Source organism: Erpetoichthys calabaricus, chromosome 3 (assembly GCF_900747795.2).
Source record: "Erpetoichthys calabaricus chromosome 3, fErpCal1.3, whole genome shotgun sequence".
In the NCBI taxonomy this organism is placed as follows: domain Eukaryota; kingdom Metazoa; phylum Chordata; class Cladistia; order Polypteriformes; family Polypteridae; genus Erpetoichthys; species Erpetoichthys calabaricus.
In genome coordinates, this window is record NC_041396.2 from 277850882 (window position 1) to 277868126 (window position 17245).

At 45.2% G+C, this 17245-nt stretch overlaps 1 protein-coding gene across 1 annotated transcript in view; it reads left to right on the forward strand.

Moving 5' to 3' along the window:
- The first annotated feature begins 424 nt into the window (after positions 1-424).
- The window catches only part of LOC114647614 (uncharacterized), a 53257-nt gene continuing 36436 nt past the window's right edge, over positions 425-17245 (forward strand). Inside the window, exon 1 of the mRNA XM_028796223.2 lies at positions 425-664. Within this exon, the coding sequence (XP_028652056.2) occupies positions 529-664 (136 nt within the window). The 5' untranslated portion in view covers positions 425-528. The remainder of the gene's footprint in view (positions 665-17245) is intronic.

Here is a 17245-nt window from a genome sequence, read left to right on the forward strand (position 1 = left end):
CACATAACAGTGACAGCAATTCCATTACTGACCACTCAGGATGAGTCCTGTGCAGATCAGTGCTACTCTAACGCTGGTCAGCCATTTAGCTTCGGCACAAACCTTGTGACTCCAGTGCTGAGCAGACCCTGAACGACCAAGGATGCACATCTGCAGTCTGTGGCTGACTTTCTGTAAACATTATGACACTTGGCAAGGATTCTGATGGTGGCAGAGGTGCCAGTTATCACCAGTTGTCAGCGTGGGAATGTTCCAGATGAGTCCTTATTGAAATTCCCCTTGAGTTTGAGACTTTTCATGCTTCTGCTTTTCCATTCTTGGTTCGAACTGATATTCTTTACAATGAAGGAAGCACTTTTCTTTCTTTTTTCTGGTGGCCTTGCTTGGTTTCCACTTTTTGTCACCAACAGACAAAAATGCTAAATGAGCTGAAGTTTTTAGTCTCTCCAGACGTCACTAAGAAGCTCTCTGATTCTGATGTCATTTTGAGCTTTGTCCTTCAAGCAGTTCTGTCACCATCTGCTAGCAATGAAGAGCGTAGACTATGATTATGAAAATGCAGCAACTTGCCTAGAGGGGCACAGGGTGGCACCCCCCAGTGAAGACGGCTATGAATGTGTGGAGCTGAGCATCCAGAGAACGAAAGCAGGAAGTCACCCACCAGGTTAGTAACAAAGAAAATGGAATTAAAGGAAGAGCTCTCTCTAGGAGGCATGAGGAACTTTCTTCTTGAAGGTGATGTTGGCATGCAGTCTGGGCAAATATGAGGTGTGGCTTTATTTGTAAATGGTGCTTTGCACCACAAGCTGGCATTGAGTACTATATGGACAGACCACACAGAGTAGAAGGTAAAAATATATAAAATAAAGACTTTAAGCTGCCCTGCGGTGGGCTGGCGCCCTGCCCAGGGTTTGTTTCACCTTGCGCCCTGTGTTGCCTGGGATTGGCTCCAGCAGACCCCTGTGACCCTGTGTTAGGATATAGCAGGTTGGCAAATGACTGACTGACTTTAAGGTTAAAAAAAATGTAGGAAAGCAAGCAGACTAAAGTTGAACCTGAACTGTTCATACTGGAATGGGCTGGTGGTCTCTCCATTGTTGGTTCTTGACTTGCACAGCTCTGAACTGGATTAGGTGGTCTCCAAAATGAATGCCGGGTCTTTATCTATTTTAATTGTATGATGAATTAGCCCTTTGGTAGTGCAAAACATTATGGTGTAGTCATTTTGTGACAACATGTGGCTCAACAGATGGAACATCCATCCATTTTCCAACTCACTGAATCCAAACACAGGGGTCTGCTGGAGCCAATCCCAGCCAACACAGGACACGAACCAATCCTGGGCAGGGTGCCAACCCACCGCAGGACACACACCCGGGCCAATTTAGAATCGCCAATCCACCTAACCTGCATGTCTTTGGACTGTGGGAGGAAACCAGAGTGCCCGGAGGAAACCCACGCAGACACGGGGAGAACATGCAAACTCCACGCAGGGAGGACCCGGGAAGCGAGCCCAGATCCCCAGGTCTCCCAACTGTGAGGCAGCAGCGCTACCCACTGCGCCACCGTGCCGCCCAGATGGAACATGCTGCTTTGAAATCAATTTTGAACTCAACATTAATGGAGTGATATTAGAGTGGCATGGTGGCTCAGTGCTTAGTGCTGTTGTCTCACTAAATCAGCCTTGACTCCCACACCTGCTTGTGTCTTTAAGAGTTTCACTCTGCCGTATGTCCCACGTCCAAAGAGCTGGGCACCTCTGATAAATTAGCGGTGCTGTAAATTGTCTCAGTATGAGTGTGTGTGTGTGTGTGCATGGGTAACCTGCGGGGTACTGGTGCCCTGTCCAGGGCTGGTTCATGCCTTGTATTCAATGCTGCTGGGATAGCATCTGATTTCCTTGAGTCTGCGCTGGATTCAGTTGGTTTGGATAGATGGAAGATGATGATGATGATGATGATTATTGTTCAAAGTATTTTCTGGGTTAGTCCTGTTTCTACAGCCTATATTGGGCCTAAGGGCAAGACACAGGGCAGTTTTATGTGGTGTGTGTGCGTGTATATGTGTTTATTGTTTAGGAGATTGCGTTTGGGTTTAGGAATTTCCTCCATTTCCTATGTAATTAACATGTAATTAAGATGGCTGCTTTCTGTGGTTCTCTGTCTTTGTATTGGTTTAAACGCGATGTCTTTAGGCCAGTGGTTCCCAAACTTCTCTATGCCCTGCACCCCTAAAAATATTTAATTTATGTTCATAACCCCCTCCCCCACTACAAATGCAATATCATATTTGTAGATGAAGAAGTCAAATTTAAATTTTTTGAACCACATACAGTACTGCAGGTGAACTAGCTGAACTCAAAAAAATGAATTTTTTAGATTTAAATCTAAATTGAGCAATTTATAAATCTCAACAATTGTGTAAATGTGTTCCCTGTGATGCTTAGACACTCAATTGACGATCTGGGGTATCCCACAAAGCATCATGTGTTGTGAGGAAACAACACACAATCAATGATTTAAGGTTTTGGGGGATTGGTGACCCACGAAACATCAGTTGCTGGTCCACTGCTAAGCAATGAAACTCAGTCGACGAGCTTTGTCTCCCAATAACACCGGCACTGCAGTTCAAAAACAGACGTGCCGCACACTCCAAATTGCTGCGCTACTACCAGGACCACCAGCAGGAGAGATGGGCTGAGCGTAAGCAACAGGTGTTGCCTCCAATTCAGTCCCCCCTTGCCGTCCCCTGGCAAAACTTGAAATCAATTATGCTTCACAATCAGGGCTTCGACAGCAATCAATAGTAGAGCTCGTCCTTCTCAAGACAACATTGCAAGGTTCAAATTCAGTTCACTTAAAATAAAAGTTATTCGCCATTATGAATGCTCATCCCCCAGCAAGGAACCCACTAGAATGTACATCTCTCCGGCTCACTCTCAGGCGATAATTCAATTCATAACATAGAACAGGAGCACAAACTAAAACATGACCCATAGGTGACGGCACACTGCCAGACACCTACTGTACCACAATCAAGTCGGACCAGGCACCTCACTCAGTTCTGGTGAATCACAATGCAGTCCTTCCTCTTTGTTGCACCCCCTGAAATGTCATCTCACACCCCTGCTAAGCTTTTGTGTAGTGTGTGTGGGATAACACTAGTGGTCGATATGACAAATGGGCACAATAATCACCTGGTCCATTCTCCATTGTACTTCAACATTTTATTTGTTTGTGCATTTTGTACGTTGTGTGCATTTGGTATGGCAATAGTATTTCGTTTGCCTACCAGCGTTACGTCTGCTCTGTTATGGTGGACAGTTTTGTCTGTCAGTATAATTCTGTCTCAGTATAGTTTATGTGTGGCCTTCTCTAGTATTTCTAATCTGATTTGTATGTGCTGACTAGTTTGTGTTGTGGTGCCAGTTCTTGATGTCTAACATTGGCCATTGGATTGTGTCTGTGCATGTTGTCTGCCTGTGTCCTTTACAACCTGATGTGATGTGTTGGATTGATTCTTGTTCCTTGTTGCAGTATTGGCATATAAGGTCTGTAATGTTAGCATCCTTAGGAATATATTTCCTGTAGTTTTTCATGTTTATGATCTGATCTTGTATGACTAGCATAAACCCGTCTGTCTCACCAAACAGATCATCAGGCCTAGCCAACTGTTTGATGCAATCTTATCCACACAAGACTCGTCAAGTTCATGAGGATGTCTGCCAAGCAATGTTCTCTGGGTTCATGCTTGTGTTTTAGGTTGTGTGGTTTGTTATGTCCATAATAGGTAGGTTTAGAAGTATGTAGTTTGCCTGCATGAATGTCTCCAGCAGGGGGCGCCTGCTCCCTGGGATTATGTTCTTTACAGAAATGCTGGACATACTTGAACTTGTATTGTATATAAACCTCTTCAGTAGCCATGGTGGGAATAATCAGACAAGAAAAATATGGCACATACATATATATCTCGTCAGGTGTACGCACTTTTGCATCCCCTTATGGGGATTGTCGGAGGCTTTCACTCCCAGCTCCCAGTATACATTGTAGTATAATCATTTTTTACATACATCTCCAGGCTGAATAGAAGCCTTTGGAGCAATAAAATCATCGTCCAGCTCTTCATTGGGAATGCTGATGTTTGTATGTCCAGTTCGGCTTCTGGCTTCTAGAAGGTCCTTCACTATTACAAATACTCACACAGAATGCATATCCAGTGAGCTTTTATGAAACCAGGTACCATCTGAGCTTATGGTACATGCTGTATGAACTGTGCTCTTCTAAGATCCAAGTAGCACCTTTTCTCCTGTCTGTTCACAGTGGAGCTGCTCTAATCACTCTTTGTCTCTGCCTGAGGTGATGGGTCAAGTCTGCTTTAATCATCCAGGATCCTTGCCTGAAAAACCTGTACATGCATACATGCAAACACAATTAGGCTCACAAATCACAATTATCAAGTAGGTTTTTTTAAAATTCTGGTTGCAATGAACTATTGCTTTGTGTATTGTTGATGTATGCTGTTTCATGTGGAAGAACTTTCTTAAATTATTAATCAGTGTATTGTATAAATTAATTATATTTATGAGACCCCTTCCTGAGTCATTCTATGGATGCTTTGAGGTGGTGTTGTCTGTGTTTTGTGAGTACTGGTCATGTTCTCCTATGGGTCTGTAGCCAATGTATAACTCCAAAGGAGTGCGTGAGTATTGACATGGTGTGTACTGATGGCTCTAAACACACATAGTGTTGTTGTTCTAGAGAGTCTCTTATAGAGTTTATAGACAGTGTATGAGTACAGTCTGTATGTAATAAAAGTGTTATATTTTTACTAGCCATTTTTGTGGGGTACCCACAAATGCATTTTTTTGTAGTCAAAGACTCCTGTGTGTAAGTTTCTGTATTTCTTGTATACCTGCTTGAATATCACAGTCTACTAAAACCCGGTCCCTGCATCCCATGTGTGGCCTTAGGGGTGTGCGGGGCCTAGGGCTGACCAACACCACGCATGGCTGGTTACATCAGACGCTGTTACCGGTATGTGTGGACTGTATAAACTTGTGCGCGAATTTAATAAAAATAATGTTAACATACACCAGATTTTCTCATTACAGTATTCAGCTACATTTTTGCAAAATATCATGCAGTCTTCATCAAAATATAACGATATAATCTATTAAAAAAGTATAATTCATAATTCATGACAATACCATGACTAAATGCGATGCAGTGTCATGCAGAAATCAGCAGGGCCTCTTCTAGAAAAGTACCCAAATTGCAAGTATACTCTGATAGATAGATAGATAGATAGATAGATAGATAGATAGATAGATAGATAGATAGATAGATAGATAGATAGATAGATAGATAGATAGATAGATAGATAGATAGATAGATAGATAGATACTTTATTAATCCCAAGGGGAAATTCACATACTCCAGCAGCATCATACTGACAAAAAACAATATTAATTAAAGATTGATAACAATGCAGGTATACAGACAGACAATATCTTTGTATAATGTTAATATTTACCCCCTCGGGTGGAACTGAAGAATCGCATAGTGTGGGGGAGGAACGATCTCCTCAGTCTGTCAGTGGAGCAGGACAGTGACAGCAGTCTGTCACTGAAGCTGCTCCTCTGTCTGGAGATGATACTATTTAGTGGATACAGTGGATTCTCCATAATTGATAGGAGCCTGCTCAGCGCCCGTCGCTCTGCCACAGATGTCAAACTGTCCAGCTCCATGCCAACAATAGAGCCTGCCTTCCTTACCAGTTTGTCCAGGCATGAGGCGTCCCTCTTCTTTATGCTGCCTCCCCAGCACACCACAGCGTAGAAGAGGGCGCTCACCACAACTGTCTGATAGAACATCTGCAGCATCTTATTGCTGGCGTCCTTCTAAGGAAGTATAGTCGGCTCTGACCTTTGTTACATAGAGCATCAGTATTGGCAGTCCAGTCCAATTTATCATCCAGCTGCACTCCCAGGTATTTATAGGTCTGCACCCTCTGCACACAGTCACCTCTGATGATCACGGGGTCAATGAGGGGTCTGGGCCTCCTAAAATCCACCACCAGCTCCTTGGTTTTGCTGGTGTTCAGTTGTAGGTGATTTGAGTCGCACCATTTAACAAAGTCCTTGATTAGGTCCCTATACTCCTCCTCCTGCCCACTCCTGATGCAGCCCACAATAGCAGTGTCGTCAGCAAACTTTTGCACGTGGCAGGACTCTGAGTTGTATTGGAAGTCCGATGTATACAGGCTGAACAGGACCGGAGAAAGTACAGTCCCCTGCGGTGCTCCTGTGTTGCTGACCACAATGTCAGACCTGCACATACTGAGACGCACATACTGAGGTCTGTCTTTAAGATAGTCCACGATCCATGCCACCAGGTATGAATCTACTCCCATCTCTGTCGGCTTGTCACTAAGGGGCAGAGGTTGGATGGTGTTGAAGCTGCTAGAGAAGTCCAAAAACATAATTCTTACAGCACCACTGCCTCTGTCCAAGTGAGAGAGGGATTGGTGTAGCATGTAGATTATGGCATCGTCCGCTCCTACCTTCTCCTGGTATGCGAACTGCAGAGGGTCAAGGGAGTGGCAGACCTGTGGCCTCAGGTGGTGAAGCAGAAGCCACTCCATGGTCTTCATCACATGTGACGTCAGAGCGACAGGCCGGAAGTCATTTAGCTCACTAGGACGTGAAACCTTTGGGACTGGGGTGAGGCAAGATGTTTTCTAAAGCCTTGGGACTCTCCCCTGTTCCAGGCTCAGGTTGAAGATGCGCTGTAGAGGACCCCCAGCTCCGATGCACAGACCTTCAGCAGTCGTGGCGATACTCCATCTGGACCCGCTGCTTTGCTGGCTCTGAGTCTCGATATGCAGGATGTCATAGTCATAACTCACATTGATGTCATGTCAGCCGGTTATCATTAACGATACATGTTTTTGTGCATTAATATTCGGAAATGTTTATGGCCTACAAATAAAATGTGTTTCAGTGTTTCGACAGGAAGTGTGAAATTAACGTAGAGGTATCATCATGAAATCACTTACCGGTTTCCAAGTTCAGAGACGAAAATCCACTTTTATTGCCTTCTGTTTGGAAAAGTCATTAATGACATCTTCGTAGTCTAATCTGGATGCAATGTCTTTTTCTATAGATAGGAGAAGCCAACCCAGCGACTAATGGGCTCTACCTATTTTAGGAAGGGATTATACTGGAAACCCTTTTTGGGCGATGAAGGTGGACTATGGAATGTTTTCAAAGATGTACATGTATGGAATTTAACCTTGAAGAGGGATTTTAAAAGGGTTCCTCTTAGAAACATCTCAAATATATATATACTGGAGAATGTAACTTGATAAATCTGCTCGAACGGGACACGTGGACCTCAAAAGCGGGGCCCCCTTAGGTGTGGGGCCTGGGGAAGGTTGCCCCATTTGTCACTCCCAAATGCTGCTCTTGCCTTTTCATTGTTCTGTATGTAATAATAATAATAATATACAGTAATCCCTCCTCCATCGCGGGGGTTACGTTCCAGAGCCACCCGCGAAATAAGAAAATCCGCGAAGTTGAAACCATATGTTTATATGGTTATTTTTATATTGTCATGCTTGGGTCACAGATTTGCGCAGAAACACAGGAGGTTGTAGAGAGACAGGAACGTTATTCAAACACTGCAAACAAACATTTGTCTCTTTTTCAAAAGTTTAAACTGTGCTCCATGACAAGACAGAGATGACAGTTCTGTCTCACAATTAAAAGAATGCAAACATATCTTCCTCTTCAAAGGAGTGCGTGTCAGGAGCACAGAATGTCACATAGATAGAGAAAACAATCTCTAGCAAACAAATCAATAGAGCTGTTTGGCTTTTAAGTATGCGAAGCACCGCGGCACAAAGCTGTTGAAGGCGGCAGCTCACACCCCCTCCGTCAGGAGCAGACAAAGAGAGATAGAGAGAGAGATAGAGAGACAGAGTTTGTTTTTCAGTCAAAAATCAATACGTGCCGTTCAAGCTTTTAAGTATGCGAAGCACTGTGCAGCATGTCGTTTCAGGAAGCAGCTGCACAAAAGATAGCAACGTGAAGATAATCTTTCAGCATTTTTAGACGAGCGTCCGTATCGTCTAGGTGTGCGAACAGCCCCCCTGCTCAATCCCCATACGTCAGGATCACAGATAGTCAGCGCAAGAGAGAGAGAAAAGTAAGCAATCTAGCTTCTCAGCCATCTGCCAATAGCGTCCCTTGTATGAAATCAACTGGGCAAACCAACTGAGGAAGCATGTACCAGAAATTAAAAGACCCATTGTCCGCAGAAATCCGCGAACCAGCAAAAAATCTGCGATATATATTTAAATATGCTTACATATAAAATCCGCGATGGAGTGAAGCCGCGAAAGGCGAAGCACGATATAGTGAGGGATCACTGTATTATTATTATTAATCTTATTATTATTATTAATTATAGTAGTAGTGTTAGTATCATGTTTCCTGTGAAAGGAAAACTTCTGAAAATTTCTGTGGTCCTATTAATGAAAGATAGAAACTCTGTGGGTCAGTAATGAAGGTCAAGTCAGACAGTAGTAAACATTTTATTATATAATAATAAAAATCATCACAACCTGGAATTTCTTTCTTTCTTTCTTTCTTTCTTTCTTTCTTTCTTTCTTTCTTTCTTTCTTTCTTTCTTTCTTCAGCCTGCTCTATTATTTACTATACTGTATATGAAGAATTTCAATGCAAAATTCCATACATTTAATTGAGCCAAAAAAAAAAAGTCACTAAACACAATGGAGAACTCTAACAAGTTAATTAAATCTATATTAAAACATTCCATTTAAATCTAAAAGTAATGTGACTTTTTAAAAGCATTTTTGGCAAAACATATCCACTAAAAGTTCTTATTTGACAAAAGTTACATAAGTGCATAAGCGATGTATGCATTTAATAAATATGACACACAAAATAAATTCAACTAAAGCAAAGTAAGAATAGACATTTTAAAACCAATTTCATAATAAAAAGACTAAGAAGGATGTACTTTAAACAAAAACATGGGGGTAATCAGAATATAGGAGGCACAAAAACAAAAAATCACTTCACAAACACACAGCAAACAAGGTAACAAGGTCCACAAAAGGATCTGGGAAGAGCTTATGAGGCTCCATGTCCATCACGAATCATTTCAACAGCACCTACAGTACTCTCCATATTGAGATGATGCTCCATAACTCTTTCAGCACTTTCACCAGCCTCTCGATTTTCTGCTGTTACTTAACTTTGACCTGCAGATGAAGTGGCCTGAAGCACATCACAAATCTGACACTGTCAATTCAGAAAAAGCTCACTATTACTGTAAAGGTACACATACAGTACAGGAAACAAAATCTTAAAGTGACGAGCAGCTAGTGATGACTGCTTTGTGCAGAGACAAATGATACATAACATGGAGTAATTCTGATGTTTGATTGTAGAAAAAATGAAAAATTTAAAACTGCAATATTTGAAAATGTGCTGTGTATGCTTGTCAGTATGCCTTCAACTCAGTATCTAATGTTTGGTGGATCCTTTTCATTATGCAGTGTATGCGCCAGGATGTGTATACAGTTGGGGATTAATTGATTTGTAAATGCATTGTATACTAAACGACACATCATACAATAATTAACACAAAATAACCAAATAACTAAAATACACAATAAACTTAAACAAACCACATGGCTAGAAGGAACTTCCACAACCGCACCGGCTGTGTACGAAGAGCTCAAAATATTAAATCGGTTTGTACAAAAACGGGAAGTGGCGTTACTGACCATCTGAAGTACAAGCGCTTATCTTACAGTAACATGACGAACAGTAAGTCATGGCATGTTTTTCTAAAATATGGTTTAAATACGACATGAGACTCTCTATCAACGATCTTTCTACACCGGCCGTCCAAACAAACAAACAAACAAAGGGACAGGCCTACGGAGTTTACCACGTTTTGTGATATACGGTAACCCATCATACTATGTGTTTATTCTCGTACCTATTTAATCAAACGTATGGCCATTGCAAACCAAAGTCAACACTAGCAGCATCAAGAACACAGCAGAAAAGTGGCCTGGACAGGACAGTCCATCCCAGGCACAAACATGCACACGTCCTCACTCGCTTGTGCCAATGTAGGGTCATCCATACACACACCGCGCACGATCCGTGGATGTTGATGAGAAAAACAATGTACCAAAAACAGAACGTGAAGAACGGGCACATTCAATACGAGTCCATGTCGCTTGATCAGTGAAGCAGCAGCGCTAAACACTGAGCCACTATGCTTCCCCAAAAAATATGCGGGGCGGACACTGAGAGAGACCTTCCTAAGGTTCCCACGGAATAACAGAGGGGGCGGAGCCATTGAGTAAAGTCAGCCGTGGAAGAAACCTGTACAAAGACTGGAGTAGGACGGGAGAAGCACCTGTTTGTCAGACAGAAATAGGCTACCTATTAGACTCTCCTCCGCTAAAATGTCTGTAATAGAAATAAACGCAGAGGTGGCGTCACCAGACGCTGTTCACGGCTAAACCTGAGTGGGCGAGAAGAAGCTGCGCATCTCACCAGTGTCTCCGTTTAGACAGGGGCTGACCCATTGACCGCACTGTAGGTGAGCATCAAGGTTCTGAAGTTATCCTGAAGTTAATGCATGCTGCTTACCGGGAGCCGTCTTAATTGGTTATATTAGTTTATTACCTTCAAGGACCAGCTGTTGATTTATTTTGAAAAAATCCTTTCACATTCTGTATTTTAAACTTATCACGTTAGGACCTCTGCTGTCTCAAATTATTTGGTATTGCTCTGTTAGTTGACACGTCTGACTTGCTTCTGCACAATTAATTAGCTGGGGTTTAAAATGATTATCGAGGTCATAAGCTGTTGTTCCTTTCTTCCTGAATGTTCTACCATGGTAACTGTGTTACTCATTCATCTGAGTAACGAAAATGGCATGCAGAGTGGAAGCCTTAGTTACTATTAGGGAATTAACGCTTAAATATAACAATATTGTATATTATTATTACTATCATTATGTTGCCTGGTCGGTGGTGCAGTGGGTAGCGCTGCTGCCTCACAGTTGGGAGACCTGGGTTCGCTTCCCGGGTCCTCCCTGCGTGGAGTTTGCATGTTGTCTGCGTGGGTTCCTCCGGGTGCTCCGGTTTCCTCCCACAGTCCAAAGACATGCAGATTAGGTGGACTGGCGATTCTAAATTGGCCCTAGTGTGTGCTTGGTGTGTAAGTGTATTTGTGTGTGTCCTGTGGTGGGTTGGCACCCTGCCTGGGATTGGTTCCTGCCTTGTGCCCTGTGTTGGCTGGGATTGGCCCCAGCAGACCCCCATGACCCTGTGTTCAGATTCAGCAGGTTGGAAAATGGATGGATGTTGCCTGGTTTCAGTATACTCAGTTGACAACCTAACCTGCACATGTCTGAGGTGTGGGAAAAAATAACTAAAATAATAGTAAAATTTCCTTAATTTAACTACATAAGCTCAAATAACAGCTCAGTATTGTTACTACTTGTCCGTCCACCCAAACATTCCTAAACCTAAAGCCATTTGACAGCTCATCACTTCTTCTAATGACCTTAGAACAAATCCTGTAACATTCATCCATCCATCATCCATCCAACAATCCCTGGAGAGGGTGCCAGTGCAGCACTGGGTGAACTCATACACACACACACATACACACACTTGGGTCCTCCTCCTCCGCTTAAATCCAGTTCCTGCACATGGTCTCTGTGGAGTTTTCATGTTCTCCCTGAGTCTAAAGTGGGCTTTATACTGGATCATCTGGTTTTCCTTTCCCCAAAGATTTGCCAGTCAGGTCTGTTAGTGATTCCGTGTGGATGTGTGTGTATGCCCTATGAGTGAATACCACGTTGTCCAGGGCGCTTTGCTGTTTTGCACTTTGCGCTGCAAGGTTAAACTCCTGGCTATTACTGTATCCCTGAATTTGATTAACCAAGTTGTTTGAGAATATTATATAATAATAATAATAATAATTAATAACTATTACACAGGACTTCACCTCAGGTATTGCCATGGCTGATCCCTCTTTGTCCTTGCCTCTCAGTTAAATCTGTAGACCATTGTGCTGACATTATATGGAGACCCTCTTCCATCCGCTTCACAGCTTCCCAAGCAATTAAAGATAAATTTTTTTTTTTGTGCAAATAAAGAAAAAAATGAAACAAATTAAAGGTGTATCATTTCAATCCCAATATGATTCGCCTACAAAAATGCCATTACTTACTAGCCATTGAGGCCACTGGGGGCCATCACTGAGCCCCAAACCTTTGACAACATTACTCCACACCAGTCCCAAATATAAAAATGCTTATTTTTAATTAAAAACAGTACCTTCTCATTGGTTCTACCCAAATCACGACTCTTTTCCTTTTCTTTTCTTTTTCCTCCACTCCTCCCAGGAAGGTGGAATAGCTTCTTTTGAACCCAGACCAGGAGTACTTCTGGCATAACAAGACTGCCACCTGGAAGCACTTCTGGGCCAAGCAGAACCTCTCCCTGACAGGGGATTAAGTTTCTGACAGCTCCCCTTGGTCACACTCAAGGACCCCAGCAGGGCTGCCCAACAGAACTACAATTCCCATGCTGCCCTGCAGGTGTCCAAATGGGAGCCATACCAGAGGGATGCTGCTGCCCCCCCCCCATAAGGGGGGACACATGGCCCTGGGTGGTAGTCTCCGTCTGTCCTTCCACTATGATAACCTCCTGACTGGGAAAAGTATCACTAACCAACCTGGCCAAGATGCACATCCATCCACATCCTTCTATTATATGGGCAGTATATGGCATGTTGTCTATGACACCAGGATGGATTTGTTATGTTATACAATTACCTAAGGTGGAAGGTTAGCATTACCTTAGCACAACTCAGGAAATTCAGCTTTGTTTTCTTCAAATTGTTCAATTTGTAGGTTTAAATTTGTAGGGCGCTCACATAGAGTTTCCACCTTGGGAACTTTTATTTACCATCTGTCCGACAGCACAATACTGTAACATGATTATAAAGTCTATTATTGACCTATGAGCAATCCCTAAATAGAGCAGAAAACCGATACAAATTCACTTCCTGAGTTCAGATTATGGTGAGCCGTTCATCTCAGTCGAGTCCCAAACGTTGTCTGCATCATTCCCCTGGTAGCACTGACACAGTAGATTGTGCCCTTTTGAGCTCCAAATCCCAAAATGAATGAATTCTGTAAATTGTTGCTCTTTGCTTACACATAAATACACATAAACAGTCAATGTTGTCCTCTCTGCAACTCAAAGTCACCATAAGTGTCCCTCTTGTCCGCTGGAAGAAACTGCAGGTCACCCAGCTAGGGACTTCTGAGTAACCCCTGCATGTACCCCTTGGACTTGCTGATGTTATGTTTTATTTATTTTAATTATTTTTGGCCATTTATATAAGTGTTGTGTTCCACCCTTCCTAGCATTTTTGGGAGGAGTCTGATCTTCTTGTTTATTTGGTTATTTTTAATGATGTTAATATTTTTCAATTATGTTTTGTTGTATTTATGCAATTCCGTTTGGAAGTCAAATGGCTTGTCCTGTTGCACTGGTGACACGGTGGTTGTTGCATTTAAATCTGGCACTTTTGGATATTGGAGTTAACCCTCTGTGGATAAGTAAAACACTTCCTTGCAGTTCTCTGTAGTTTAGTTTTATAAAACAAGTAAAGAAGTTTGTTTCAGTATTTTGAAGTTGGCTTGTTTTCAGAACTACTCTGTTTATTGTTTGTCTTCAAAATTTTGATATTTGCCTGTCTGACTTCGCTGTGGGGCTTGTCCATTAATCTTGTCATGACAGCCTGTGTGTACCTGAGAATGAGCAGAACAGCCATGGTGTACCTTTGGAGTAGGACAATGACCATCCATGATCAAGCAGCCTGGATCCAGAGTCCAAGCTGCCCAACTTTAAGTAGCTGGTATTCTTTAAACCTCCTACATGAGCTCAGACTCCTTCCATGACTGAAGTTGTATTCCAAGGTCCAAAAGGTCTAGTATACTGGAGTCTGTCATGTCATATATTATCCCCGACTCTCACCCTTCACTGTGCGGTGGGTGAGTTGTTATGTGTCTTAATTTGGGTGGAGCATAACTGGGCTCTGTGGGTCACACAGCTGCCAAGTGCCTGCCATTGAACACCTCTGCCAGGTCCTGGTATCCCTGTGGAGGATTTATTTAGAAACTTCTATGTTTTGCAGTTTTGCATATTTTGCACTTTGTTTTTTTATTTTGACTATGTGATTATTATTACCCCTCCTTTAACTGCCACCTTATCGTGGTGGAGGGGTTTGCGTGTCCCAATGATCCTAAGAGCTCTGTTGTCTGGGGCTTTATGCCCCTGGTAGGGCCACCCAAGGCAAACTGGTCCTAGGTGAGGGATGAGACAAAGAGCGGTTAAACAAACCTCCTATGATGAAAAACCATTTTGGACGGCGTTTTCCCTTGCCCGGACGCGGGTCACCGGGGCCCCACTCTGGAGCCAGGCCTGGAGGTGGGGCTCGATGGCGAGCGCCTGGTGGCCGGGCCTGCACCCATGGGGCTCGGCCGGGCACAGCCCGAAGAGGCAATGTGGGTCCCCCTTCCCATGGGCTCACCACCTATGGGAGGGGCCAAGGAGGTCGGGTGCAGTGTGAGTTGGATGGTGGCCGAAGGCAGGGACCTTGGCGGTCCGATCCTCGGCTACAGAAGCTGGCTCTTGGGACATGGAATGTCACCTCTCTGAAGGGGAAGGAGCCTGAGCTTGTGCGCGAAGTTGAGATGTTCCGGCTAGATATAGTAGGACTCACCTCGACGCACAGCTTGGACTCTGGAACCAATCTCCTTGAGAGGGGCTGGACTCTGTACCACTCTGGAGTTGCCCCCGGTGAGAGGCGCCGAGTGGGTGTGGGTATACTTATTGCCCCCCGACTTGGAGCCTGTACATTGGGGTTTACCCCGGTGGACGAGAGGGTAGCCTCCCTTCGCCTTCGGGTGGGGGGACGGGTCCTAACTGTTGTTTGTGCGTATGCACCGAACAGCAGTTCGGAGTACCCACCCTTTTTGGAGTCCCTGGAGGGGGTGCTGGAGGGCATACCTTCTGAGGACTCCCTCGTACTGCTGGGAGACTTCAATGCTCACGTGGGCAATGACAGTGAGACCTAGAAGGGCGTGATTGGGAGGAATGGCCCCCCCGATCTGAACCCGAGCGGTGTTTTGTTATTGGACTTCTGTGCTCATCACGGATTGTCCATAACGAACACCATGTTCAAGCATAGGGGTGTTCATATGTGCACTTGGCACCAGGACACCCTAGGCCTCAGTTCGATGATCGACTTTGTGGTCGTGTCGTCGGACTTGCGGCCACATGTCTTGGACACTCGGGTGAAGAGAGGGGCGGAGCTGTCAACTGATCACCACCTGGTGGTGAGTTGGCTTTGATGGTGGGGGAGGATGCCGGTCAGGCGTGGTAGGCCCAAATGTGTTGTGAGGGTCTGCTGGGAACGTCTGGCAGAGCCCCCTGTCAGAAGTAGCTTCAACTCCCACCTCCGGCAGAACTTCGACCACATCCCGAGGGATGTGTTCCGTGCCTCTATTGTTGAGGCAGCTGACCGGAGCTGTGGCCGTAAGGTGGTCGGTGCCTGTCGTGGCGGCAATCCCCGAACCCGTTGGTGGACACCGGCGGTGAAGGATGCCGTCAATCTGAAGAAGGAGTCCTACAGGACCCTTTTGTCCTGTGGGACCCTGGAGGCAGCTGATAGGTACCGGCAGGCCAAGCGGAATCCGGCTTTGGTGGTTGCTGAGGCAAAAACTCGGGCATGGGAGGAGTTTGGGGAGGCCATGGAGAACGACTTTCGGACGGCTTCGAGGAGATTCTGGTCCACCATCCGGCGTCTCAGGAAGGGGAAGCAGTGCAGTGTCAACACTGTATATGGTGGGGATGGTGCGCTGCTGACCTCGACTCGGGACATTGTGGGTCGGTGGGGGGAGTACTTCGAAGACCTCCTCAATCCCACTAACATGCCTTCCAATGAGGAAGCAGAGCCTGGGGACTCAGAGGTGGGCTCCCCCATCTCTGGGACTGAGGTCACCGAGGTGGTCAAAAAACTCCTTGGTGGCAGGACCCCGGGGGTGGATGAGATACGCCCGGAGTTCCTCAAGGCTCTGGATGTTGGAGGACTGTCTTGGTTGACACGCCTCTGCAACATCGCATGGACATCAGGGACAGTGCCTCTGGATTGGCAGACCGGGGTGGTGGTCCCCCTCTTTAAGAAGGGGGATCGGAGGGTGTGTTCCAACTACAGAGGGATCACACTCCTCAGGTCCCTGGAAATGTCTATTCAGGGGTCCTGGAGAGGAGGGTCCGTCGGATAGTCGAGTCTCGGATTCAGGAGGAACAGTGTGGTTTTCGTCCTGGTTGCGGAACAGTGGACCAGCTCTACACCCTTAGCAGGGTCCTGGAGGGTGCATGGGAGTTCGCCCAACCAGTCTACATGTGTTTTGTGGACTTGGAAAAGGCATTCGACCGTGTCCCTCGGGGAATCCTGTGGGAAGTAATCCAAGAGTATGGGGTACCGGCCCCCCTGATAAGGGCTGTTCGGTCCCTGTACGATCGGTGCCAGAGCTTGGTCCGCATTGCCGGCAGTAAGTCGAACCCGTTTCCAGTGAGAGTTGGACTCCGCCAGGGCTGCCCTTTGTCACCGATTCTGTTCATAACTTTTATGGACAGAATTTCTAGGCACAGCCAGGGCGTTGAGGGGGTCCGGTTTGGTGGGCTCAGGATTGGGTCACTGCTTTTTGCAGATGATGTTGTCATGTTTGCTTCATCAGACCGTGATCTTCAGCTCTCTCTGGATCGGTTCGCAGCCGAGTGTGAAGCGGCTGGGATGAGAATCAGCACCTCCAAATCCGAGACCATGGTCCTCAGCCGGAAAAGGGTGGAGTGCCCTCTCAGGGTTGGTAGCGAGATCCTGCCCCAAGTGGAGGAGTTCAAGTATCTCGGGGTCTTGTTCACGAGTGAGGGAAGAATGGAGCGTGAGATCGACAGGCGGATCGGTGCGGCATCCGCAGTAATGAGGGCTCTGTATCGGTCTGTCGTGGTGAAAAAGGAGCTGAGCCGCAAGGCGAAGCTCTCAATTTACCAGTCGATCTATGTTCCTACCCTCACCTATGGTCATGAGCTATGGGTAGTGACCGAA